The sequence below is a fragment of the Amblyomma maculatum genome, chromosome 5 (genome assembly GCF_055883805.1).
Source record: "Amblyomma maculatum isolate TAMU_Amacu chromosome 5, ASM5588380v1, whole genome shotgun sequence".
In the NCBI taxonomy this organism is placed as follows: Eukaryota; Metazoa; Arthropoda; class Arachnida; order Ixodida; family Ixodidae; genus Amblyomma; species Amblyomma maculatum.
The window spans coordinates 3426931-3454080 of NC_139348.1; the positions used below are offsets into that span (position 1 = coordinate 3426931).

A 27150-nucleotide genomic window follows, 5' to 3' on the forward strand; every position below is an offset into this window, starting at 1 on the left:
GGCGATTAATGCATATACGAAGCTGACCCCACCGGCGTCCCATCGAGGCGTCCGGGCGCCCTTTCATTTGCCGCTTCCTCGAACGCCGCACCACACAGCAAACAGAAGCAGACCCAGATGTCTAGGAGGCGTTAGTACAGTAGGCATCAGCGCCGTTTCAAATTGATTTGCAGGACAGAAAAGGCACAGTATCTGTCACAATTATCCGCGTACACATGTTCCAGACCATAAAGGAAGGGAGGAATGTGAAAAAGCAGTCCCCCTCTTTACTCGAAGCATCATTCACCGCCACATTCGCAACAAATGCGTGGCAGAATGCGGCACTCAGGCTTTTGCCTTTCACCACTTTCGTCGCCAAAGTGTCTCGCAATTTTTAGTCGAGTGCACATAACGAAATATTGTAGAAATAATGCATACAAATAATGTAATAATGCAAGCGGGCAAACCGGATGTGTACTTTAGGAAAGACCATGGACGAAACTAAACTTATATCGACTTCATATTGTGAGGACATCCTGCTATAGCGTAGAATGAGGAGATGCTCAAAGGAGATGGTCATAAAAGTTGGGGGTAGTGACCAGAAGGTTGTGATTTTTCGACTTAGCTCAGTTAAAGCATTAAAACGGAGAAAGTACAAAAGTAAGGTGTTCGCGATGTCGATATACAAAAGATTTTCCGTTTGTGGGGAGGGTGATGGCCTCCGTGATTAGGGTGCGAATTGTCATTAATGTTTTGCGCGAAATAATTATGCGGTAAGATTGTTTAAGGTGGTTAGAGAGGATAACAGCAAGCTTTATCAGGAGATAGAACACTTGAAAGCCTCGATTAAGAAGCGCCAAACCATGAAAACCTGCACTTGCATAGATAATATAGAGCTGGCAAACCTCTCATAAGTAATCAATAAACATAAAGTAAAAGCCTTTGGGAAATAATGTATGGACAGAATCGGTCATTATCTAAAGAAGGAATGCCGCCTAAAAGCTGCGAATGGGAAATTATTCACTTGAAAGAAATCAGATACAGGCTCTTAAAGCATTAGAGGGCAATTTTATTATACGGAAAAGATAAATAAATATAGTCGAAGAGGTCTACTGAGGCCTGTACAGCAGCCAAATGATTCTTGATGCTAGCGATGATTCAAGCGCTGTTCGACACTTGGGACCCCGTAGGTAAAAACAAAAGTGAAACAAACAAAGCCTTCAATGAAAGGCAAATGGGGCAAGCGACTCGTGAGGATCAGATAAAGGCCAGTTGGTTGGAAGACGGTGAAAACTTTGGAGAGGAAAGATTGTCCCTCTGTACACGCAGGCTTCAAAATCATGAGCATATCGGAACCTTGAAGCAACGCCTTTGTCTGTTTTATTAGATATTGTCACGATATGCTGCCTCGAGACGCCGAATACGTTGTGCTGGTGTGGTGTTGTGAACAGCGACGACGCTGAAGCTAGGCTGGGCTTCTCCCGCCAGTGTGTTCCAGTCGACGAACGGCTGCGGCTATCTAGGTGTACTTCACCGCAAAATTTTGTTGGAGGTGGTGGGTGTGGAGTCGTCTCGGCAAGCCTCCACCAGAACTTACCACCTCGACCTTGCAACTATCATGATCGCAGAGGAGACTATGGATCTCATCGAAACTCTCTACGTCGTAAACCTTACTGTGCCTTCTACTCTGTGGCCCCGCCCACCTCTAGCCGCTCGCCGTCTCCCCGTCTCTCCAGGAGTCCCACAATGCACCATTTCGGAAATCGCAGCGCCGCGAAAAAACCTAGCGGGCGCGCGACGCATTATGGGAAAAGTGAGCGAACGCCGACCGACCGCCCGTCTTTCCTGCCTCCTGCGTTCGCATAGCTGCGGTGTGTGTGTGTACGTGCTTCGATTGCTTTAAGATTTCGTGTATTTTTTGGTGGTGGGCGGTTGCAGGTGCGTTATATAAAGTGTTACGTGCCTGTGGGTTACTTAGTGGCCGCTGCCACTACTGCGCGCGATGTCGTCGAAGTGCCGAGGCGGTGGTCAGACTTGTTGTGTGCCTGGCTGCGACAACAACACGCTGAAAGACAAGAACGTTTCATTTCACGCGTTCCCTGCAAATGAAAAAGAAAAAAAGGAGTGGGTGAGAAGAATCAACCGCCAGGGAAGTGCTGGTCGCTTCTCTTTGTGGCAACCTTCTAAGCACCACCGGATCTGCGGAGCTCACTTCAACGCAAGTGGACGCCGTGGCTATATGGACCGGTTGCCGACAATTTTCCCTCATAAAGTCATCAGTCAACTATCTCCTTCCTTTAATACCGGTAAATATATATATTCAGGCGGTTATCGCATATTATCATTACTGCCAAATCTCTTCCAGTCGCGAAACGCAAGAAGACGAGCTCCCAAACTGCCTCTGCCAGCCCTGTGCTCGTCCTGAACGAGTTGGAGATCGGCTACGTAGTTGACGTGCCCCAATGCGATCAACGTAAGAGACGCTTTAACTGTGCCATCTTTTTTCTGAGGCTTCGATTTTGTGTGTTCGCATTTTCATCAAAGCGTTTGTACGCAGAGAGCGACGTAGTTTCCCAGGAGCCCACCCAGCTGACCTTCGGTGCACCGGCTTCGTCTCGCACGGAAACAGGTTAGTGATGGTTCAAAATTCTCACTTTCTCCATTCCACTATGAAAACTTATTTTTCGCATTTAACGGACCCCTATCGCGCCCACTCATTGTGAGGTCCACGGGTGCTGTGGCGACCGGTATATTAATAAATGGACCAAACTTTTTTCCCGCGAAGCCAGTTTTTCGCAAGCTTTTGCAGCTAGCCATGGGAAGTCTACATGTTATGAGTTGCATAACCTCATGTATTCTGTGACATGTCATCAGTGATTTGTACCGTGCATGTGTTATTACTTCAGCGAGTTTTCTGATAAACGCGGTACCTCTTCCACCAGTGCACGCATTGTGAAACTTACCCATTTCATTTCTTTCACCGCGACATTATTCCCTTCACCACAGCTTGTAAAAATGACACAAAAGTCAGGCTATCCAAATGCATATACAGTGTAGATTTGGCTGATGTGCTGGGTGCATGAAACCTATGGTTCCATGCTGGTTGGTAAGCTGCTTGCACAGGTGGATCAGTGGAGTGAAAGAGAGTTGGGCTCTATGGCTTTGTCATCCTAGTTCTTTGTTGTCTGTATATCAGTGTAAGCTGAGAGCAAGGGTTCAGAACACACATTGTGGGCTGAAGTGACTATTTCAAGCCCTGAAATCTGTATTAAAGCACGGCCTAACTGTTCGCAAATCAATAAACAGTTTTTATTTTCTAGGTGCCGAGCATTCATACTCCATGGGGCCTCCAGACACAGCATCTGCTGCCGCACTAAGGAAAGTCAACCACCTTCTCGAAGTATGTGGAAAACTGGAGCATGAAAATAACTTGCTTCGAAAAGAGAAATCTGTGCTCCAGAAAACGGTTGAGGATCTGGAGGCTCAGTTGCACCATGTGAAAGTTGAGGCGCTTAAAGAGAAGCTAAAAACAAAAAACCTTGTCTCAAAAGTTCACGGTTTTGTTTCAGATCAAAAGCGACTAGTGTTTTATACAGGGTTTAACTCCTTTGAAAAATTTGATGCGTTTCTGGAACATGTTGAAGGCATGTACCAGACACTGAAAACAGGTGCTGGCAGGCCACCAGCACTGAAAATGAAAGAACAGGTCATTGCAGTGCTTTGCAGGCTCCGGGTTGGGTTACTGGAGCAGGATTTGGCATATCGCCTGAAAGTGTCTGTGTCAACCTTGAGTGCAATGTTCACATTTTGGGTAAATTTTTTGTTTGAAATGTTAATCCAGATACCAATGTGGCCATCCCGTAACACAGTGGACATGTTCATGCCAGACAATTTTAAAGAATTGTACCCATCGACACGCATTGTACTGGACTGCACAGAAATTTTTATCGAGAACCCGTCTGATTACAGTACGCAAAGCGACACTTTCAGCTCGTACAAAGGACACAACACTGCAAAAGGACTCATTGGCATCACTCCAAACGGCTTCGTTTCTTTCGTGTCAAATCTTGCACCTGGGAGACTTTCCGATCGAGAAATCACGAGACACAGTGGCCTCTATGAGTTGCTCGAGGAAGGGGACAGCGTAATGGCGGATAGAGGATTCCTCATTGAAGATGACCTCCGTCAGCTTGGAGTCGAATTAAACATGCCACCTATGTTGAATGGCCGCTCGCAGTTGTCACTGGCAGATGAGATAGCAACACGGCAGATAGCGAGTTTGCGAATTCATGTTGAGCGTGTCATCAGGGAAGTTAAAAACTTCAGAATACTCCGTGCTGTCTTTCCTAATGTTATGGCAGAGAAGCTGAACAAGATATGGAAAATTTGTTGTTATCTCAATAATTTCATGCATGAGCCCATTCTAAACCGATGAGCGATGGTAGTGTTCTTAATGTTTTGTATGTTATGCATGATCTACTGTAATGCAGGGGTGCTCAAACTCTTTAGCCTTCTCATTTGAAGACCAAATCATTTCGCTAAAATGCAGTCGGCTTCTAACATGTTTCATTTGTGTTCTGGCCAGCTTTGGTCACGGAGCCTGTCTTGAAAATATTTGTTTTATGGGGGATTAACGTCCGAAAGCGACTCAGGCTATGAGAGACGCCGTAGTGAAGGGCTCAGGAAATTTCGATCACCTGAGGTTCTTTAACGTGCACTGACATCGCACTGTACACTGGCCTCTAAAATTTTGCCTCCATCGAAATTCGACCGCTGCGGCTGAGGCTTGAAAAGGTGCTGGCCGACATATGTAAAAGGGGTATGCAAGCTGCGCAGCACATGAACAAGTACTTAAATTCTGTTATGACTGACTGTATAGTGAGATAGCTGTAAGCAGCTACAGCATTAGTCCCAAAATAACTGGCTAAAGTGGATGAAGACATGCATGAACATAGGTGCTTGGGGATTCTAGGAACTGTTCCAAGAACCCCTAGAGTTCCCCAAAATGCAGTTTGAGAATCCCTGCTGCAGTGCAAGGCATCGAACTTGCACTGAATTACACTATTTCATGTACAGCAGACTAGAGGAGCCTTTCTTTCTCTGCTGAAGTAAATCTGAAGTCAATGTACAGGCTATATAGAGCTGCAACGCCTTATTTCTCTGTCGGTGTTGTGCAAATGATTTGAGCATAGATTGTGGCAGTACTATATCCAAGTCATGACTGGAAACGAAATCACCAGTCTCATTGCTGATCTACACAGACAAGATGGAAAGTTGGTGTTTGCAGCCATTGTCTTTTCTACGACAGATTGTCTTTCCTAACTTTTTGGAATGAAATCTGTAAAGTGAATTTCACTTTGTCATTTTTACATGTGTTAGTGATGTACTCATTTTAAAAAAAAGTGATATGTATTGTATATATGTGTACTGTATATGTAAAAAATTTGTACATGTATGCGAGTATTTCATGGCACTGAAATTTGAAAGCTTTATTACCAACTCTCATGTAATGTCTTGCATGGAATCCTTCAGAAAGAACTTATATCAGCTACAATACCCGAGATGCGACAGATTTGAGCTTGTCGTCAAAGAAGTGCGAGCTCAGTGCTACTCGAAACTTGTGCATTAACCCCTCAAAGCAGAGATTAAGTATGCTGAATCTGCACCTTGGGCACTGTCTATGACGGCACATTGATTTACTGTAAAGCATAAGCCTTCATTGGTTCACTTCACATATGTTACAAGTCGTACCGAGTGCAAGAGTATCTACAATACGGACAACACACTTGTCACTTTGCAAAGATTTTGCTTGCAACTTTCATTGCGGTTTCCTTACAGAGACCAATGTGAAGTATGTAGCTGCCCATGTGCTTGTGACTGTAGCTGTGTTCCTAGTGACTGGAAGGTGGGCAAGGTGGTTCCCCTGCACAAGTCTGGGGACAAACATTCTCCTAATAACTACCGACCCATTTCACTTACTAGCATCCCATGTAAGATCATGGAACATGTCATCTGCTCTCATCTCGCCAATTTTCTTGAATCAAATTCGTTCTTCAGTCATTCCCACCACGGGTTTCGTAAAACATTCTCATGCGAGACTCAGCTTCTATGCTTGTCACAAGACCTTCATTTCATTCTTGACCGGGGTTCCATAGCAGGCTGTATATTCCTCGATTTCTCCAAAGCTTTCGATAAAGTTTCTCACCAATTACTACTTTTCAAATTAAGTAACCTCAAACTCGACCCTAGCATCGTTTCGTGGCTTGAGTCTTTCCTCACTAACCGTTCTCAATACGTGACAGCAAATAAATGGAACTCTCGTTCCTCTCCAGTGGGCGCAGGCATTCCCCAGGGCTCCGTACCAGGGCCCCTACTTTTTCTAATTTATATTAATGATTTGCCTAACACCATTGCTTCTTCTGTGTGTCTCTTTGCTGACGATTGTGTAATTTACCGTGAAATTAACAGTGACTCTGACATTTCTGTTCTTCAGTCTGATATTAACCAAGTTTCAGAGTGGTGTAAATTATGGCACATGAAGCTTAACATTAACAAGTGCAAACATATGCGTATTTCTCGTCGTAACAATGAAGTAGCTAATTACAACCTCAATAATACTCCTCTTGAAACTGTGTCTTCGTATAGATACCTTGGTGTGCACATAACTTCTAATCTTTCTTGGAATCTGCATGTGGAATCTATTACTAACAATGCTAACCGCATGTTGGGGTACCTGCGCCGAAACTTTAACCTTTCTTTTAGTTCAATAAAACTGCTTCTTTATAAAACCCTTGTTCGTCCCCTGGCCTTGCATCTCTAGAATCTGAAGTCGAATCTGTTCAAAACCGCGCGTCACGTTTTATACTTTCCAACTATAACCGTAACTCCAGTGTTACCGTTATGAAAACAACATTATCATTGCCACCGCTTTCACTACGCAGAAATATTTCCCGCTTATGTCTATTTCACAAAATCTATTACCACAATCCTGCCCTTAAGAGCCGGCTACTAACTACCCCCACATATGTTTCAGGTCGCATTGATCATCTTCACAAAGTAGGTGTTCCGTCATGTCGTACTAAACACACCTCTTGTTCTTTCGTTCCAAACACTTCTGTCAGTTGGAACCACCTTCCTAGGCACATTGCTGATATTACGGACCCAAATTCTTTTAAGACTGCCGTATGTAATCTATATTTATAAATGGTAGTCAAATGTTTTTGTTCGTTTTCGGTGACATTGTTGACTGTCGGAAATGATTTTTTTTTGTCTCACCTGCTTTTCTCTTTTTTTTTCCGCCAATACTTTTTTTTTTTTTGATCACTTTTCGCCGTGTTATTGTTTCTCCTATGATGCTTTATGCTGCACTGTACCCTGTACCAATGTATCTTTCCCACTCCCCTCTTTAATGCCTTCGGGCCCTGAGGGTATATGAATAAATAAATAAATAAATAAAAGGCTTTCTTACAAAGAAAGGCTCTTGTATTGCACAGCTCACTTAAACATCTTGTGCCAATATATTTTAAGAGCATAACACAAAAGCATGCTAAGCAATGCATCTCTATGTATAAGCACGTTGCAGAAAAATTTTTTTAATACAGTCTTGTTCAAACATAAGTGTAACGAAATAAATAACTTCAATTATCAAAATCTCAAGCAACTCCGTTGGTGTGAAAAAATGAACAAAACATTGCAATGCGTGACATTATGCAAGAGGTATTTGTGTTCTTAACAATTAGTAGTTAGGCTTTCCTACTAGCCTCACTACGGTGCTGAGCTCTGGTTTGGTTTGAGAGGTTATTGGGTTATGCCATGATCATTCTTTTTGGTGCTTTGAATTCCCTACAATTAGATGGTGGGTCAATGAAATTGGTTCAAAAGTGTAGTGGAGTCCATTAATCACAGAAGAGGATGCACAGCTAAATGACAGTTTGGAGAACAAGAGTGCATGCATCTTCCAGGATACTGCTTCCATTTTGAATGTAAAATTTTAGATGCAGCACCTACCGAGCACTCGCTTGTAATTTGGCTACTTTTATGCGCACATGGGAGTTTTTTTCCTACCTATTACGTTTAAAAAACAAAATGTTGCTTTGAATCAAGAATATATAGTATGTAATGTGGCAGTCTTACAAAATACAATAACAAAAAAGAAGTACGCAAAACTGTCTTGACGCCTTAAGTGCAGAAATGAAGAAAGCCAAGCAACCAATATGAGCATATAAACTGTGCACCTCCCAAAGAACGTATTTCTGCAAGGAAGAAAGAAGGACTTTCATATGTTTCTGAAGTGCTGGTTCCAAATGAGCAATAATGATGAAGCAAAAACAAACTGTTAAATTAATGATCTCAATACACTCATTTTGCATCGAATGAAGTGCTGGTTCCAAATGAGCAATAATGATGAAGCAAAAACAAACTGTTAAATTAATGATCTCAATACACTCATTTTGCATCGAAGCATATACATCAGCTTGCAAGTACATAGTAAAACCTTGCACAAGAATTACCTTTCTTACGGCAACAAGTCATCCTAAAAAGTACAAATACTACGCCAGACACAAAATCAAAATGTTCACAGATTTCGCTTGCCCAGCAATGATTGCAGTACACAAGCAAGAACTTGCACACAACTCTCAATCACAGCTACACAGCAAGTAGACATACTGAACCTGTGTATGCCAACTAGCAACTAACCGCCGCATTTGCAAATTCTTCTTTGATTTTATATAGAAGATGAAAGTAACCATGAGAAAACATGGTGTGAACAGAATTAAACATCATATTTCAAATATAAATGACTATCATCAAGTCGGTAGTTTGCCCAAATTAACCACACGCGAACCTGCTAGACAGCAACACATCAATCAGTGCGTGTGTCCTGACATCCAGAAAGTGTAGCAGGAAGGATTTAACATGCAGGCACATGAACTTCATAGGATCAGGTAGCAGAACCTATACAGAGTCACACTCATGAATTCTAGCTCGTACAAATGACAAGAAAAAAAGCGTCGGGGACACCAAAACAAATGAAGCATAGGACGACTCGCACCAAAACGCAGACAGACAAGATGCGTCTACCTCCACAGTAGAGGGGCACATTGTTTGGCAGTGGTTTTGACACTCGCATTTCTAGACGTTAAATCCAAAGCCTCGACAGCTTTCCCTTCTTTCTATTTAGGTTTTCAGTACAAGGGGAGAAGGATGCCGCCAATAGAAAGTAACAAAAAAAAAAGGTAAAGGAAGCACAGGGTCAGTGTAAACATGGTTCAGCAGTCCAAATCTCAGTCCTCCTTTCTTTAGACACAGCAGCACACAAAGTGAGAAACGATTTTTACATTCCATACTTCCGCTATGGGCACACAGTTGTCAAGGGCTCCAGACCAGATGAAACCATGTGAAGCCTATTATCACGCACAAAACTTTTTACATACAAGCATTTCTGCACCTTGCCTTGATCAAGATGTATCAAAGCGCCTGTGTACCAAATCAATTGATCTGTCTTCAGCAGAAGGACCCCACATCTTCCGAATCAAAGTGGCCGATCTGTTCATTAGAAGTTGCCGTTTTGTCTTTATTAGGCATGACACGAGACCACCAAGGAATGTCATCTCCGTCCGCAAAGAGTTAAGCATCCACCACGATGGCTCTGCGACTATGGAATTTGGCTGCTTGACCCAATGTCATGGGATGAAATCACAGACATGAAAGTCCCATTTTGGTGGAGGCAAAATATAATGTGCACATTAAAAATCCACGATGGTCAAAGCTGTTTGGGAGCCCTCCATCCCCATGTCCCTCGTTGCCTACAGGATGTTAAACCAGAAAAACGTAGGCTCGACTCAAAACATAGCAATGATGTGTGTCGAACCAAATCAGCTTTCACAATGTGATGACTGGATGAAGTAAAAAATAGAGCATTTAGAATTTAACTCACTACTACTTGAAGGCATTTCAGACAATGCTGAGTTCAGCTTCTCCTTACCCTTACAAGTGAGGTTGATAAAACAATTACCAAACTGTCAAGCTACAAGAGAAAATTGCGTGCAGTGAAAATGAATTAAATTCCAGATGTCGCATGAAACCTTGGCAAAACAGATGGAGAAGCTACAACGACTGTAAGGAAGGTGCGTGATGTTGCTACGCAGTGGCTACATTCTTTTCTTAGGAGTTTACCCGACAGACCAACAGACTTAATGAGCATTGATACCAAGACAAAACAGATGAACACAAACCTTAACCTCATCAGGCTGCACAGTGTTTCTCCTTCATCAAACCTGACTTTCAACTTTAAAGGTCGCACTGCTCCTATTGGCTAAACCTAAGCGCTTTCTTTTTATTACAAAATTATCGATGAGGAGTGATGCTCTGGTATTCAAAACACATTTGAAATGTGAAAATGCTCCTTCATAGTTAGGTTAGGTTAGCAAATGGAGGTGGGAAAATCAAGTGGCAGGAAACGACAGTGGACAAGGAATCCAAAAAATACCTTTCCTCTGTCTGCCAAGAGAGCACGACTTTCTTATCGACAAGCAACACGAGAAAAAAAGTTGGTTCAAAAAAAAAAAATTCAGGCAAAGGACAAGGGAAAAATCACAAGGAAGGTAGCCGACAAATGTAGAGACAGGAACTTGGAGGACAAGGCAGCAAGACGTGTGGTGCTTGACATTTACTTTTTACACACAGATTAGTGGCACACACATTTAAATGGGTTGTGGCACAACGTGCACATCGCCATAACGATATTACGCAGAAAAACACTTTCTTCATGGAAAAAAATGCAATACAAGATATTTAAGAAACAAATATACATAAGTATGAACACATGCCAAAGCATGTTACGAGTCCGAGCATCTTTGTCCTGCAGACCAATGTAACATAAAATAAGTCATTGAAATTCACACACAAGCACAGTGCTCTTGGTAGTTCTTGTGACATTCCAGGAGACGTGGCAGCATTTTGGAAATCCAAAGCGAGCTGTCAAAAGTGATCCTCTGAAGAGTGCAGTCTGTGCCATTATCAACCACAAAATCACACCAGGAGAGTCCAGTCAAAGCCATTTGCCCCTGGACCTGGTAAAAGTACTTGTGCGTTGGTTTAAGAAATCCATTCTTCAGGTAGGGTGCCGTATTCACAGCATTTTCTAATTCCTCACCCCGTTCCTTGGCAGCTGAGAGGGTCTTAACTTCAAGGAGACCAAAATCTCCTCCCTGCTCTACAACACGGTCAGGCGTTGCACCAAGAACAGGGACACCAGGGTTGACGCACAACCCACAACAGTAAATCCTAACTGGGACCTTTTTCTTGTCTATGTAACGCTGCACGGCTGCATCTTCATTCCTTAAACCATCAGCCATGTATTTGGTCTGCATCTGGCTAGACCCGAACAACCTCTTAAAAAACTTCTCATCAGCTGGCTTCTTCCGTGACACCACATCTCCAAAGTGTGAAGCAGTCAGGCGCTTGGATCTCTCGAAGCTCCATGTTGTAGAGCCGCTCTGCATCCTAGTCGCTTGCTCAAGGGCCCATGAGTCTTCTAAAGTAAGCTCACAGGAGCCGAACGTGTACCCAGCTGGCACATGCTCAACCCACAGGGCTTGCACCGGCAACCTGATTGGCATCTGGCTGAGAGCCTCCTCCTGACGTGTTCTTTTCACTTGTACGGGCTGAAAGTGGTTGTCCTCCAGCGTCTTGCATAGCATGGCGTTTGGAATATTTTTCTGTGTCTGATACATTCTCTTAATATGGTCTTCTGTTACTGTCAGAGAAACTGTGGTTTCTTGAGTTGCATACCTGCCAGCTTTCATTGGCATATGTTTCACAAAACGCAGTTTTGAGAACTCGCGTGTGTGCACGTTGGCCTTCTTTGCCCCAGTACCCCATGCTCTGGGTTTGTCTGTACACGACTGTGTGTCTTGCACGTAGGCTGCCCCAGAGCGCTTCAGGTCTAATACAAACCATAGAATTGCTACTACATGTTTACAAACACCTGCAGCTCCAGCCCGGCAGTTGCAGGTTCCTTCGTCCACAGTTCCATTTGACGAGAGCACAGCAGCAGTGTTATATAATTTTGCCAAAGAGAATGATGCCTCCACTGTTGCTTTAAGAAAAGTGGATCTGTCAGCCTTGCAAATAAGAACATTGTGCACCTTCTCTGCTTTGAACATCCTGTATCCGCTTACAGTATGCTTCTGAGCACCACGTGAATTCTGATGTGCCAAGATTCCTTGCTCTGAGAACCCATCTGGAACGTCTTTTAACTGTTTTGTCCATGGCCCTTTCGGTAGCCTTGCTTGGAGAGGAAGTGCATTATGAATGGCTTGCAGTGGTACCTGCAACATGGGTATAAGCAAGTGTCAAAATGTTTTCTTTGGCACTCCACATATAAACAGAGCATGGAAGCATACACAGCTGATCATGGCATCACCAATGCGATCTTGAAATAAAGTATTCATTCATTGTGTCTTGGTTACTTGTGGCAAGCATGCTTGAAAAGCAACGCTGAACCCATTTCATTTACTACGCGCGGTCGTGAAGAATGTTGCACAAGGACGGCCTCGGTAAACCACCAGCTAACTAAAACTCCGAGGCCGCCCAAGTACAAGGTACTGGCGCGTCCATGTTTTTCACGTTAGCAAAATATCCGCCGCAGTTTTTTTCGACCGCGTTCGCGTTACTTGTAGCCACCGAGGCACGTTCATATTTTGGCTGCGCCTATCTGCACTCCACGGTAGTAACAAATGGACACCGCGACCGAGATAGTACGAGCCGTCAAACTCGTTGAATATGGCACAGACAGCAACTACTATTTGTATCGCAAAAATATGCTCAGCTACACACAATGTAACAGTGCTTGTTGGTTCTGCTTCGCACTTGCTGCGTGCTATTCGAACAACACTATAGGCAAGAAAATGCGCTCGCACAAGCTAAGCACCAACTCAACTACTACTTTCTTCCAAGATGTACTCATTGAACGAATGCGCTGTCCGTTTCTTTCGACGATATACTTGTTTCAGACTCGTCCGTAGACTAAATAGCACGCTATAACCAAAAGATTGAATGGGCAGTGCGCGATAACGACGTATTTTGCTAAAATATAGCGCGTACATTCTCACAAGACTATGTCGCACTGTTGCAACAAACATGAATGCGTACGCTACGTACTACGCCTGCCGCCGGGACAGCCGCAGAAACTTTGAAGGTTCGCGACGGGCGACCAGTAAATAAATGCACTGTTAGCGCGCGCTTACCAGCAAAACACGCCTGCTAGCCGTAGGATCGCGCTCGTGCCTTCTGAAGCATAGCTAAAACTATACACTGGCACATGTGCGCGCTTCACGAGCGCTCACGTGCGAAAATACTCGCTTCGCGCTCGTAGCGTCGGCTGCAAAACCACAAAAAAAGTTGTACGGCAATGCAAAGATCACTTGCGCGGCGCAAGCATGCTACAAAAGCATTGCTAGCATCCCAAAAAAAAGTTTTGTTTACCTGCTTTTGCGCGACGTCCATGTCGAACCACTCCTGCGCCGGATCCTGCCCGGCAAGCCACGCTCACAATTCCCAGCCTGCTTTGCGGCGGTCGCGTAGGGGGCGCGCGCAACTTTCCGAAATGGTCCATTAGTCATTGTCTGCCCTCTAAATCTCCACAGCAGCGTACGTACATACCCATTCCTGAGCACCGGATAGGATTCCAATAGGATTCCAGCGCTAAACGGTGCCAGATAGTTTTTAATGGTTACCCGTTCGAATTCAAAGATCATTAGCCAGTTCCGCTGCGCCAAAGGTCTGCCTTCGTCAGTTGCTCCATAGCCGCGGGGGCTGGCGGCTTTGTGTTAGTGGGCGTATTTACATGAAAGTTCTACGCAAGGTGGCCGAATTGTGCTCTGCTGAAAAAGGGGCTTTGCGTGTTGTTCATCGTCAAGATCAAGCTGCACCGTAGGCCTGTTAATCTGCACTTGACACTCGAGATTCTTTTTCATGTTTAGAATTCTGCCGCACCGGGATTCAAACGACTGTCATCTTGGTCGTGAGCCGAATGCTCTACATTTACGCCAAAGTAGCGACCTCGTCTTTCTGTGAATCAGCTCATACGTGGCATGCTCTCGTTCTCTCTTTTTCAGTTACATCGAAGCCGAACGTCGAAAGCAAGACACGAAAGACATATCTGACTTTAACCTATCGTTCCTGAATGAACATCTAAAATTTCATCTCGGCTTTTTCTTGTCCAATAGTACTGCTCTTTTTTCTTTCATTTCAAGTCCTGTTCATTACTCAGGGCCGTCTTCTACTAAAGCTCGCGTCTTAACGCAGAAGCCAGCAAGAAAGCTATGCATTCCCGCATGTGATAAAAGAGCGTTGCGTAAGTTTTTGCGCGTTAACAAGCACAATTCGAGTAGACGTGACAGGATGACGTCCTGCCCGTTACGCCACTTGTCTTCTATTTCGTTCCACTTGCTCAACTTTTTTCTTTTTTCTTTTTTGCCTTTCGGCTGCACACTCGATTGAGTTTTCTGTCACTTTATACCTATTTCGACTCTATTCTTTCGTTTCTCAAACCTCACTAATAAATCAGTTCCTATGAATTGCTGTACGTCGCGTACACAGGCGGCAGTGGGCTGGAAAAATGGGAAGCCCACAGAGTACTCAGAGTAGTCTTCTATTGTAGCACTTGCCCCGCTTGCCGCAATTCACGTCACCGGCTTCTTTAGTCGCTGTCTCTCGAGGGAGCGTTCTTAAGTATTACGTGTTCAGGTTGAGCTTGGCGCCCAATAGCATTTTGACGGCCATTTCGTTGCCGCGTGTTTGCGTAAGCGCGGACAATATCGTTAGCATACCTAAGCAGGGGGCCCGTTTCGTGCGTTGGCTTGAGTGCCAGATGCAGGTGAGGCACTGCAGTGACTGTGGACTGAACCATCCCGTTACGCAAAGTTCGTTCACGTGGAGAGGACACTCGTGCTCTTTAGAGAATATGAGAAATGTATGACAAAGTTCAGGACACTCGCCGCCAGGGAGGGATAGTTCTTTAATGGGAATCTTTCTTTGTAATTATTACACTAGATAACCTCTCTGCAATCAAGGCCCCGGCTACGTTCACTACTTTCGCGCACCCTTAGGCACGACTTGGTTCAGAAAAAAACTCTATAATTATCAAGAAGAAACCATTATATATCCCATGAAGCGAAAAGCGAGCTGAGTTCATGCCCTACATATGGTAAAAAACATATACGTCATCAAGCGGCCGTATGACGTAGAGATTTTATATATGATGCCGTAACCTCGTGGCACATGGCCATCTCGACCTATGGCAACTCCCCTTCAGACAATGTTATTCATGTCGTTCAGCTGTTCATACTGTTACACTGATGGAGTTAATTATTTATTTGAACATACTGCAGCTCTATTGGGCTATTGTAAGAGTGGGTATGAAGGGCATTGTGTAGGGAACAAAGAACAGAGCATTGCGGAATAATAGATGAAGCATGAACAATACAAGCCATTAAACAACAGACACAAATATAATACAGTATGATGCAAAAAAAGGAGCTCTTACAATTCATTAGTCGTTAACAATCTGTTTAATGGAAGAGAACGAGTAGCACCAGGCAACGAATTCCAGGATTCTATAACTCGAGGAAAGAAGCTATATTTAACAGTGTCAGTACGGGCAAAATAGGCCGCGATATTGAGGTGATGGTATCTTATAGTATTAGATGGCTTAGCAGGAATTAGGTAATGAGAAATCGGAATGGAATCATCATGTTTCAGCAGTTTCTGTGACCTTGATAGCAAAGTTGTCATGCAACTGGTTCATTCTGGGTGCTTTCGCATGATTTCTCCTTGCATGCCGCATGTATCTGCTAGCCAGCAATTCGAAACGACGGCATTTGCACGTCCAATGGTTCGCCTTTACCCACTTTTAAATCAAAACTTTGTTGTTGCAACCGTTTGTCGTACACCGTTCCACGTAGTCTCATACAATATATCTTGCACACAGCATACAGGCGCCCCCAGACTTAACAAGAATGGCAGAAAGCGTTGCTTGGACTGCCACCAGCGCTGCGAAGCGATAGTTACCGGGTGCGAGATAAATCTCTTGGTTGGGGCGTCTGGCAATAGCGGCTGCGCAGCTCGTTTTGACTGCGTTTTCGAGTGTTCCCGATCGCAGTGTAGACAGTGCGCTCGTTACTTAGGCGTTTCTCCGCGTTTTGATCGCGAATGCGGACTCGCACTCCCCGCGCAAAGCGCTGCACTTTTCTTAACTTGGCATCACAAAATAGCGCACTAAGCGGCCGCAGCTGGCGCGCCTTGTGAGTTTCGTCCGAAAGCTGCGTATCCAACAAAATAAACTTTATGGGTAGTATGGTGCGCTTCCAAGAGCATTCCACAGGAACTTACAAGTGTTGTGTCGTACTCAAAGAAGGGAAGAACAAGAGGGAAGCAAATGCGCGCTGATGCAGCCGGTAAGGCTTCGTAACAAATAAAACTGTCGCATGATATTGTCACGTTCTTCCAATTTTATCTGCTCTTCGACACCTTGCGCTAGTTTTCCTTCGCAAAAAAAACAAAAAAAAGAATTACAGTGACTCTTAAGATATCTCCTAAGAGGTCAACGGCAAAAGCCTATACTTCCTCCGCTTATCATTCGCCTGTTTTTCTATTACTACTCATTACTAAGCATATTTAATAATTTGTAATCCGTTGCAGGCATTGCAAGTCAAAAGTAGGCCAATGGAGTCATTACATTCCTCTCTAAGGATTTTTTGTCATTTCTAATCAACTGTAGTAGATACAATTCGTCGTTACACATATGGGTCATTACAAGTCATTATTGTGATTATTAGTCATTGTAAGCTCTACCAATCTCTATATAACGTCTATTAAATACTATCACTATCGATCAATTTTCCTTCTTTAATCTGTCTTCATACGGCGGACATTTACTGACGACGCACCATGAGCATGGACGGGCTTTCACTCTTAAAATATCTCAGAGTCCTGCTCCTTCTGCACAGCTCTGAATATCATAGATTGTAAAGAGGCGTGCCAGAATACTTTCCCAATCGGGTGCAGTCGTAAAAGCAGTCAAGACGAGTTGCGTACCGGCTACCATCAGCCGCCACTAACATAACGAGAACATTATCTTCAAACCACTCCAAACCATGCTTTCCGTCATTTCAGCCAAGTTTGTGGATGCATGTACTTTGCTAGAAAAACCAGAGACTAGTGTGCGACACGGATTCGAACCGAGGACATAAGTACCTCCAATTTCGCGTCTTCAGAGGTTTAGGGGATAACGGCTCTCCGCCCAGAAGTCGCGTAAAGCATGGCAGTGTATGTACGTCGAATATGCAAACACAAACAGCGAATACAATACCAGCAGAAACAGCTTCACTGTCGAAAACCTCAGTCTAAAACATTTCACCAGCGGGCTATGATGCTTTAGCATTCATATAGTAAGCTGTCGTATGAGTCTTAGCCAAATGTTTGGCTAAATTATGAATATTTTCTTGAAAGTGTGTTTATTTTCTTTCAGATTGAGGAGATTACAATCAATTTCAGAATTTAGCAAGGAGAAGGAAAAAACAGTTTAGCCCGTTAACGCAAGTCTCGGCATAATCACAAAATGTTTTGAATATGGCCAACCGGAAACAAATAGGCTTCTCTTCAGTTCGCTTTATTTTGTGGCATTTCCTTTGAAGTCTCAGCTGTTTTGTTCTCTTCGGGGAAATAGCATATACAACTGCTCGTAACAGGAGCGTTTTATTGTTCAGGTGTTGTCTAACCTCTAAAACGTTGCTAGTTATAAAGAAACGCTTGTGAAGTTCCTGGTACGCTGCCAGAGGGTGGGCGAATTTAAGCGTAACATCGTTTCGTTTATTGTTTCTTTCATGATGTCGCGATGAAGCAGCTTCGCTGCTATTCCACTATAAAACCCCTTGATGGCGTGAGACTGGCTGAATGGATACCTTAATTTATGTTACCGTTCTCGCTCAACTTTCAGAGAGCAGCCGACGTTAACACAGCATCGCCTACCCGCGCAAATTTCGAGCAGTCCAAGAGTATGATGTCACACTTTACCTGCTATTTACCTGTACAAAATCGCCAGTACGTTTAGCCTTTTGCCAACAAGCTGCACCTCATACGGAGTGTAACCTCGGTGGTTGCGCAGTTTGGGCGCCTAGAAGAACGAGGCGTACGGCAGAAGTCACTCTTGCAACACCTGCACTGTTTGAAGGAGCCCACTTTGTTCGGGTAATTAAGAAACACTCTTCCCCTTCGCTTCTATCCCATTATCACAAAGGATGAGGACACAAGCGCGCTCTTCATTCATTCACACTGCAGAGAGGTGCAGGATATAGCCACGTTTTCCTGATGATATATAGTTTCGAGCTGAAAGGTAGATGAACCACGGCCTATCGTAACCTCATTTAGTAGCGTCGCGCGTTGGTCATTAGCGAGTCCCCGTCTACGTCAAATCGACGTCGCAGGTGTCGACACAGTTTACTTACTACTTAATTGTGGAGCGTTCTCGGTCGTTTGCGAAAAGGACGCTTACAAAAAAATGCATGCTGCGTGAGCACTTGGATATCTGAGCATGTGGATATGTTTCTGGCCATGAGGGAGTAAGTCGACCTGAATGGCGACCATACATGCAGTTAAGAAAGAAAGCATTGGCACGCCCAACTTCGCACACGGCTGCTGCCCTTGGTCACTAACCAAAGTCACCGAAAATAAAATTACCCTTTTAAATTGTTGACTACTGAGCAATATTTCAAAGCAAATTCTTAGAGATAATTCAAGTTTGGTTTTTAAAGTAATCATTAAAAATGCCGGCACAGTTACGACGAAAAGGGTATTTGTTTTTTCCTTCCGACTTTTCATTTTAGGAGCTTTGTCATTCCACGTATGCAGAATGCCGCTTTAGTTTTAAACGGCTTGCATGGAGCGTGCAGCCCGAATGTGTTGCTCTTTTGGCTCGAAGACAAACTTACAGCTGCTAGCAATGTTTTCGCAGCTTATAGAGAGGGGATCACTGAGCTAAATCACTACTATCGAAAGAATTCTTTCATCGCGCTGGCTGTTTGCGTTCAGCGCAAATGAAGCTGTGGCATTCAGGAGAGCATATAGCTTTGATATGCGCCTATCAACATGACCTGCGCTCCGCCCATTCCGTGATCACGTGATCTCCCTTTACGCGTTCCCCGCGCTCCCTTGGTTGCCTTCGTGTGGGGCGCTAGGAATGATAGAGGGAAGGTGGTTGGGGGCTGTACTACACCCAGTAAGCTCTCCGCATGACGCGTGGTCATGTAGGTACGGGCGGCCACGAACGGCGTAACCATTCAGACCCTGCGCTTGCCGGAAGGTGTCATCTTGAATACAGGCAGTGTTCCAGTATATATAGATTAGGCTTGGAACGCTTCCCACGAACGGGCTGCCCAATAACAGCTGCAAATATTTTACCCAGGGATCTTCGGCACAGAATATAATCACATTTAAGCTAGTCGGCGTAATATGGGAGCCTCTAAAAAGCACCGCCTGTATGAGTTTCGTTAGCAAGAGGCGGTGTTCTAAAAAAGGAGCATTTGCGTAAACTTCCCCACTGTCGCGGAAAACAACATCAGCTTTAGCGCCTTATTTTGCTTTGGCAAAATCAGCAGCTATTTGTTTTTATATTTCCCGAGTTTTGTTCATTGAAGCCTGTTTGTTCTTGTTTTGTTTTTTTCGGCTCAACGGCTTCAGAATCACCCGACTTTGACAAGTACCAAAAAACGTACATATACTAATATCATGAAGGTTTTGAGTAAGCTGATAATAAATATTATTAGAAGGGTACATTTCGAACAGAAATTAAAACGATTTTATCATGTTGTAGTTTTGTACAATTCCCCTGTCAAAGATTAAATCTCTGAGCACACCGAACGGCATGGTAAAAGCATAACAAATTAACGGTTGAAACAATGAAATATAAAAAAAATGTAAATTCAATGAAAACAAAAGAATAGACTCTGTTAATGGCAGTATTTGATGTACACTATCACCATTTAAAGCGTACTCTTTACTTTAGAATACTTTAGAATAGAATAGAATGAGTGTTTTTCCCAGTATTGTACGCAATTATAAGGCTGGCCCGCTGAATCATTTTAGCTTGTGTGTGGTACGCGGAATTCTTTGTTAAGCTTGTGACCACATCAAAAAGCAGAACAAACAAATTGATTTTTTTTTACGCAGCCAATGTGGAGAAACGTATAGAAGAGATGTTGAATCGTTCTTTGTAATGTTTTTCTCCATTCGCAGTGGTGTGTCACGGCATAAAGGACCTGGCGCGTCGGCGCCCAGTCTGTGAGAACCACAAAAATGAGGATTGTCTCTGTGATGCACCGCGTCCAGAATGGAAAGGTCGATTAGATTGGGCAAGAAAATAAATAAAGGTAAACAACCCTGACTATCGCTTTCTAGCGCCTCGTGGGCATGACTTTAATAGGGAGCTGCGCGTGAGGGACATTATGTGTTCTGCGGTGAAGGGAAGCTATAGAGGGATTTCTTTTCTGCGGCTTCCCTTATGGGAGCTGATAACATTAAGGACAGGAAAACGCACTCTTTTGCGCGCAGGTGTTTTAAGAAAAAGACGCCGCTGAAACTAAGCCGACCGAGCCCAGAACGCTAAAGCATAATTTGCCCATCTTGTTCTCCACCCTTCCTGGCATTATATCTTCTCTGTCTTGTTCATTTTGTGGGATATTCCTACTGCAGTAGTTTGAAAGGGCAGAGAAACTTTTTTGGCTGATCAGAATTACCATAAAACCAGCATCTGAAATAGCTCGACGGCGACGACTTCTAAACGCTAAAGTAACCTCATTTACATTTTACATTCCATTTATGTCGCGGTATGCCAACGCGCCTTTAGATCTACAAAAGAAAAAAGAAAGGAAGATGCTGAATTAGCAATATTGCATCACTAGGAAGGTCTAAAATCTGTCAGGGTTCACCTGCGACTGCAGCGTAGTAATATTTTATAAAACAGTTGCACTGCATCACAACTTAACGATGCGAACGACGAGAGAGTTGTGAAATGCCATTATCATTTCAGTGTATTTACTGAATAATCATCAGATGGCGCGCGCGTTGAATTTCGCGTCGTTCGCGGTGAAGCTGTTTAATGATGCTAGTTTGGAGCAGTGAGCAGTGGAAGCGAGGTTATATTCTCTCGTGTTTTTATGGCCGCATTTTGCCCCGCGGGAAGGCATGTCCAACCAATATTGCAGCGCGGGAAAAAAACAGAGTCTCGGGAAAGAAACGGGCAAATCCCTGATTGCGGCGCTGAGCAAAATGACCTTATAAAGATGCAAAACGAATTCAAGAATTCAATACCGATGTTTTGTGATGCTGACTTTCACTGACTTACCTTAAATATATTATTTTGTAACCCTTGGTTCAAGTTAGCTGGGACACCCGGTATATATATATATATATATATATATATATATATATATATATATATATATATATATATATACACGTGAAACATTGCTTCATACTGTTTCCAAGTTTATTTGTAGTCGACGTTTCGGCAGGAGCCCTGCCTTTCTCAAGACTGAGGGTACATGATTCAGGGCACAAGAATCATGTACCCTCAGTCTTGAGAAAGGCAGGGCTCCTGCCGAAACGTCGACTACAAATAAACTTGGAAACAGTATGAAGCAATTTTTCACTTGTATGTAACCTCTAGCAACCAAGGCCGTCTATTTACTTATGCTATATATATATTTTTTTTCCACGTCCAATCATAGCGGTGGACGTGGATGTCCACCGCTATGGTTTAGGGTGGCGCTGGTGAACACTCTAAAGGTTCGTATACAGACTACATTAATACCTAAGAAAGTAGCAGGTGGGACAGCGGCCGATGTAGCTCAGTTGGAAGAGCACCGGACGCGATATTCGGAGCTCCTGGGTTCGGTTCCCTCCATCGGCACGCTGTTTTTTCTTCTACTTTATGTTTAATTATCTTTCCTCTAAACAGATTACATTACTAATTTCTGTGATTATCCAAGTAAACATTAAAAAAAGACAAAGTACCATCGCCAACGCTTTCCTTGGCCTCGCCGACTGTTGGCTTCTTTCCTTCATGTATTATAACGAGCAGCCTCATTTCCCCTTCATTTATCTGCTTATATATATATATATATATATGAAGGAAAGAAGCCAACAGTCGGCGAGGCCAAGGAAAGCGTTGGGGATGGTACTTTATGTATTTTTTTTAATGTTTACTTGGATAATCACAGAAATTAGTAATGTAATCTGTTAAGGGGAAAGATAATTATACACAAAGTAGAAGATATATATATAGATATATTGCAAAGACAAAGGTGTACATTCGAAGACGAAGAAGCTTCTGTGCGCTGTGGCCAGCGACATCGCTATCGGTGTGTGCTCTGGACCTACTCGTACGTGGACTGTTCCTGACAGGCTTCCAGATCGCCCAGTACCTCTAATAAACCTCTATTCTATATTTGGTGGAGTCGCGGGTTAGAAACGTCGGTTCTGGAGCTGTGTACCAACATTATTCCTGCACCTGCCATGCAAGACGACGTCCAACATCAAGGCATGCAGGCCGATCCATCTGTCATCTGCAGTAGCTCCCTTCGCCAGCGGGACAAGACTGTCTTCAGCGGGACCGATGAGCACGATGTCGACGACTGACTCACTTCTTACGAACGGGTGAGCCTCTACAATAAATGGGGAGACAAAACTAAATTGAACAGTGTCATATTTCATCTCACAGGTCAGGCAAACTTGTGGTACCGCTACCATGAATGCGACATCCGTTCGTGGGCTTCATTTAAAACAACGCTCGCTAAAGTTTTTGGTCGTCCGGCGGTCAGGAAATTGCGCGCCGAGCAGCGCTGGCGTGAGCGGAAGCAGCAGGTCGGCGAAAGCTTTACAAGTTATATCGAAGAAATCTTCGACCTGTGCAAGCGTGTGGAAGCGAATATGTCAGAGGCTGCAAAAAACAAACACGTCTTGATAGGTACTGACGATGACGCCTTCCAGATGTTATCAGCGCGCGACTTGTGTACAGTCAGTGAAGTCTTCACGCTCTGCCAGAGCTTTGAGGAGCTGCGCAAGCAGAAGGTGTTGACGCGTCAGCCCCAAGCACAGGCTGAATCGCTTGCCGTACTGACGCCTGCAGCCGGCAACCCATCGTTGCAGTTGCAAATTAAAACATTTATTCGTGAAGAGGTGGCGCGTCAGTTCTCCCTGCTTCCTAGCCCTCAAGAGCAGTCACACCATTTGGCCCCGGCATTGCGGCAGGCTATCCAGGAGCAGGTTGCTAAGGCGCTTCCACCTGTACATCCGCCATCAGTTGTCGCTGCTGCTCCTCTGACTTACGCCGACGCTGCTTCAAGACCTGTCGCCGCTCCTATGACCTATGATGATGTCACCCCAAGGCCTGTCGCCGGTCCTTTGACTTACGCCGAAATGGTTGCACGACCTCGGCCGCCAACTTGCACTCTACCGTCAGTGCCTGTGCAAGCGCCAGTACACTTTTCGACCGGCTCCAAGACCACGCAATCCCTGGCGCACGACAAACAATCGGCCTATTTGTTCAATTTGCGGGCTGGCTGGGTATATTTCCCGCTATTGCCGTAACCGTCTCCCGATATCACAACCACCTACCCAAGGTTCTGAATACTGGTCTTCGACGCCTCAATATTCCGCGCCTACTGAGCCTCCAGCATGCCATCATTTATCACCAGACCGCTCAGCCAACTCCGACCGTCATGACCGTCGCCGCGACGCCGCGTTATCTCTCCGATGCGACGTCGACCGAATGCTACACGTGAGGAAAACTAGAGGCCGCAGTTTCTGAGGCGAGAACTGTGATCCCGTCGAACTTTCTAAGTCCTCATCTATGGTCAGTCAATCTCATTGAAGTTTTCGTCGAAGGTGTTTCGTCATGGCCCTAATTGACACTGGTGCTGCGGTTACGGTTATGGACGCAAAACTGTGTAGCTCTTTAAAAAAAGTGAAAACGCCAATTGCACGACTTTCGTTGCGGACGGCCAGCGCTCAGCAAATAAGCCTTTAGCAGCGTGCACCGCTCGAGTAGTGATCGAAACTCGCCTTTATATAATTGAGTTCGTCGTGCTGCCAAGTTTCTCACACGCTGTCATTTTAGAGTTGGATTTCCTGTCGCATCATGCTGCTATAATCGATTGTGCTCGCGCTTAAGTCGGATTTTCTGCGCTGCCCGAGCCCGTGTTAGACAGCGCTCCTTCTAGTCTTTTCGCTAAAGCCCTCGTCGCCGAAGACATCGACATTCCTCCTTTTTCGTCCCTGCTTGTAAATATCACTTGTGACTGTGTGCGATGAAACTGTACTCTTCACGCCAGCGCATACATTTCTGCGGCAAAAGTGCCTTCCGTTGCCCCATGCTTTACACACTATTTCCGCTGGCTACTCTGCGCTCTGGCTCTTTAACCCGTTTAACTACCCCACTGCTTTGTGCCACGGCGAATGTCTCGGGAACCTACAACTCGTCGTATCTCTTTTCCCTGAAGAGACTGACGACGCTATATATATATATATATATATATATATATATACAAGTGAAAAATTCCTTCATTCTATTTCCAAGTTTATTTGAAGTCGATGTTTCGGCAGGAGCCCTGCCGTTCTCAAGACTGAGGGTATATGATTCTTGTTCGTCTCCTCATAGTGTTGGCAAGAGGCGATACAAACAGAATATGGGCACATACAGGTGAACCAGCTGGGCACGCACAACACACACATACACACACAGGTGCGGAGAGCAGGCTAGGCCCAAAGGGTCATTCACCCAAGGCACCGGCCGCCGGGAGTCATCTGTATACAATGCAGGCAGCCGCGGAACAACCTCGGAAAAAAAAGAACAAAAAACACAGGTGGGGGAACGTGTTTGCTGCATATGGTGAGAAAATTTTTTTTCGTTCTCACTAAAAGATGGGAGCGCCAAGCGTGAAGGAGGTTTTTGGGAGAAGTGATCAACTATCCATGGTCAAGGCCTTGGCTTTGAAGATTTTTTCTTTTTCTCTGCTGTACCTGTTATCCTCCCCACCCTTGCTCCGACTCGCGGCCCAACAGATGACAAAAAAAGGGACACGACAACCAGGTGGACATTGCTGGTTAGAAGAACCTGACAGCGGCGAGTAAAGTTCGAGCCTGCTTAGAGGGGTAAGCAACTCGCGACGAGAGATGAACCTCAAAGAAAGAAAAGAAGAAAAAAAATGTGGGACAGTAGAATGGTGAAATACTTTGAGGTTTTCGCCAAAAGACGTGAGCGCCAAGCATGAAGGAGGTTTTTACGAGAAGTAGGATGTGGAGGGTATCAAAGAAGCGGGAAAAAAAAAGAGGCGGAGGGGGTCAAGTGATAATGATTTATATATGTGCTTAGCATTAAACTTGCAGGGCTCGTAAGGACGACATCGCCCCAATGTTTTCATTTATCCCAGTATTAATTGTCCTAAACTTATAAATAAAGTATGACTCACGCTACTCCCGTTCTCGTGTATTATTGAATCCCCCCTGAAGAACTGTTAGTTTGACAGAGTCGAATGAGTGCTGTTTCTGGTTGATATGTTTTGAAAAAGGAAGGTTGGGCAGAGAGCGGACATGAGCACGGTGATTATTAAACCATAATCGTAGAGAGGTAGCTGTCTGGCCAATATACTGCATGCGGCATACACCGCATTCTAGGAGATATATAACGTTTGAGGCATCGCAATCAAAGTTACCATCTGTTCTCCACTTAATATTTCACGCTGTGCTTGTTGCGCAGCTTGATGTCTGCATGTGCCTGCACACCTGGCATTTACTCTTTCCGCAAGGCCGGCACCCCAACCGCAGGTTATTACCTGTTTTTGAGTGGACTAGGATGTTGCGGATGTTTTTCGGTCATCTGTAGACAACCTGGGGAGCAGTCGTGAAAATATTGAAGAGACGTTCGCTCTGTTCTAGAATGTTGAAACGTTTCTTTGGGATTTTGTTCACGTGAACTTTTTTTTTTCATCTTGGGCCGCGGGTCGGAGCAAGGGTATGGAGGATAACAGGTACAGCAGAGAAAAAGAAAACATCTTCAAAGCCAAGGCCTTGACCATTGATAGTTGACCACTTCTCCCAAAAACCCCCGTCACGCTTGGCGCTCCCATCTTTTAGTGAGAACGAAAAAAAAATTTTCTCACCATCTGCAGCAAACATGTTCCCCCACCTGTGTTTTCTTTTCTTTCTTTTTTCTTCTTTTTTTCCCGAGATTTTTCCGCGGCTGCCTGTATTGTATACAAATGACTCCCGGCGACCGGTGCCTTGGGTGGATGACCCTTTGAGCCTAGCCTGCTCTCCGCACCTGCGTGTGTATGTGTGTGTTATGCGTGCCCAGCTGGTTCACCTGTATGTGCCCATATTCTGTTTGTATCACCTCTTGCCAACACTATAAGAAGAACAAGAATCAGAATCATGTACCCTCAGTCTTGAGAAAGGCAGGGCTCCTGCCGAAACCTCGACTCCAAATAAACTTGGAAATAGTATGAAGCAATATTTCACTTGTATGTAACCTCTAGCAACCAAGCACGTCTATTTACTATATATATATATATATATATATATATATATATATATATATATATATATATATATATATATATATATATATATATATAACATACGAAAACAGACGTACTTGGTTGCTGTATGTGTGCACACGTCAAAAATGCTTCATACTGCGTCTTGTTTTAGTTTTAATCGGTAGTCGATGTTAAGGCATGGCTCCTGCCGAAAAAATAATACGAAGACAAGAAGCAGTGTAAAGCATTTTTACCTATAGTATATATATATTATATATATATATATATATATATATATATATATATATGTTTTCAGAAAACGTTGTAGTCGCTTCCTGAACGTGCTAACGAGCATGTACCCAAGACACTGCACACCATTTTGCTTCCAGATTTAGCGTGTGCCGTGTCGGTGTCAGGGTAGCGCTACTTTGGGTTTGCGTATATGTATTTTTTTACGCAAGGTGTACGAATGCAACAACTGATCGCAAAAGCCGTGCTTTCGAAATCGCTTGTATTTCGCTCTTTGGTGTTTGTCATAGTCCTGTGCAGTCATTTCAAGAAAGCGATAAAAAAG

The 27150-nt window shown here is 44.2% G+C and overlaps 2 protein-coding genes across 2 annotated transcripts; one reads left to right on the forward strand and one right to left on the reverse strand.

Moving 5' to 3' along the window:
* The first annotated feature begins 1743 nt into the window (after window positions 1-1743).
* Window positions 1744-6767, forward strand: LOC146187632 (uncharacterized). The gene is made up of 4 exons (XM_084603479.1): window positions 1744-2285; window positions 2345-2452; window positions 2537-2608; window positions 3300-6767. Exons 1-4 carry the CDS (start codon window positions 1982-1984, stop codon window positions 4412-4414), a joined length of 1599 nt encoding a protein of 532 aa, XP_084459605.1. The 5' UTR covers window positions 1744-1981; the 3' UTR covers window positions 4415-6767.
* Window positions 6768-7230: 463 nt separating this feature from the next.
* Window positions 7231-13598, reverse strand: LOC146187633 (uncharacterized). Its single transcript, XM_084603480.1, has 2 exons — window positions 13468-13598; window positions 7231-12311 (listed from the first exon to the last, which is right to left on the reverse strand). The coding sequence occupies exons 1-2, from the start codon at window positions 13486-13488 to the stop codon at window positions 10878-10880; spliced, it is 1455 nt and encodes a 484-aa protein (XP_084459606.1). The 5' UTR covers window positions 13489-13598; the 3' UTR covers window positions 7231-10877.
* Between the last annotated feature and the right edge of the window lie 13552 nt (window positions 13599-27150).

Excerpts from the sequence above, each read along its gene's own strand:
- LOC146187632 (XM_084603479.1), top strand. The coding sequence starts at position 1,982 with ATGTCGTCGAAGTGCCGAGGCGGTGGTCAGACTTGTTGTGTGCCTGGC. Across the intron at positions 2,286-2,344 it reads ATCTCCTTCCTTTAATACCG|TCGCGAAACGCAAGAAGACG; the intron begins GTAAATATATAT and ends AATCTCTTCCAG. Across the intron at positions 2,453-2,536 it reads CGTGCCCCAATGCGATCAAC|AGAGCGACGTAGTTTCCCAG; the intron begins GTAAGAGACGCT and ends GTTTGTACGCAG.
- LOC146187633 (XM_084603480.1), bottom strand. The coding sequence starts at position 13,488 with ATGGACGTCGCGCAAAAGCAG. Across the intron at positions 12,312-13,467 it reads TGGACGTCGCGCAAAAGCAG|GTACCACTGCAAGCCATTCA; the intron begins GTAAACAAAACT and ends CCCATGTTGCAG.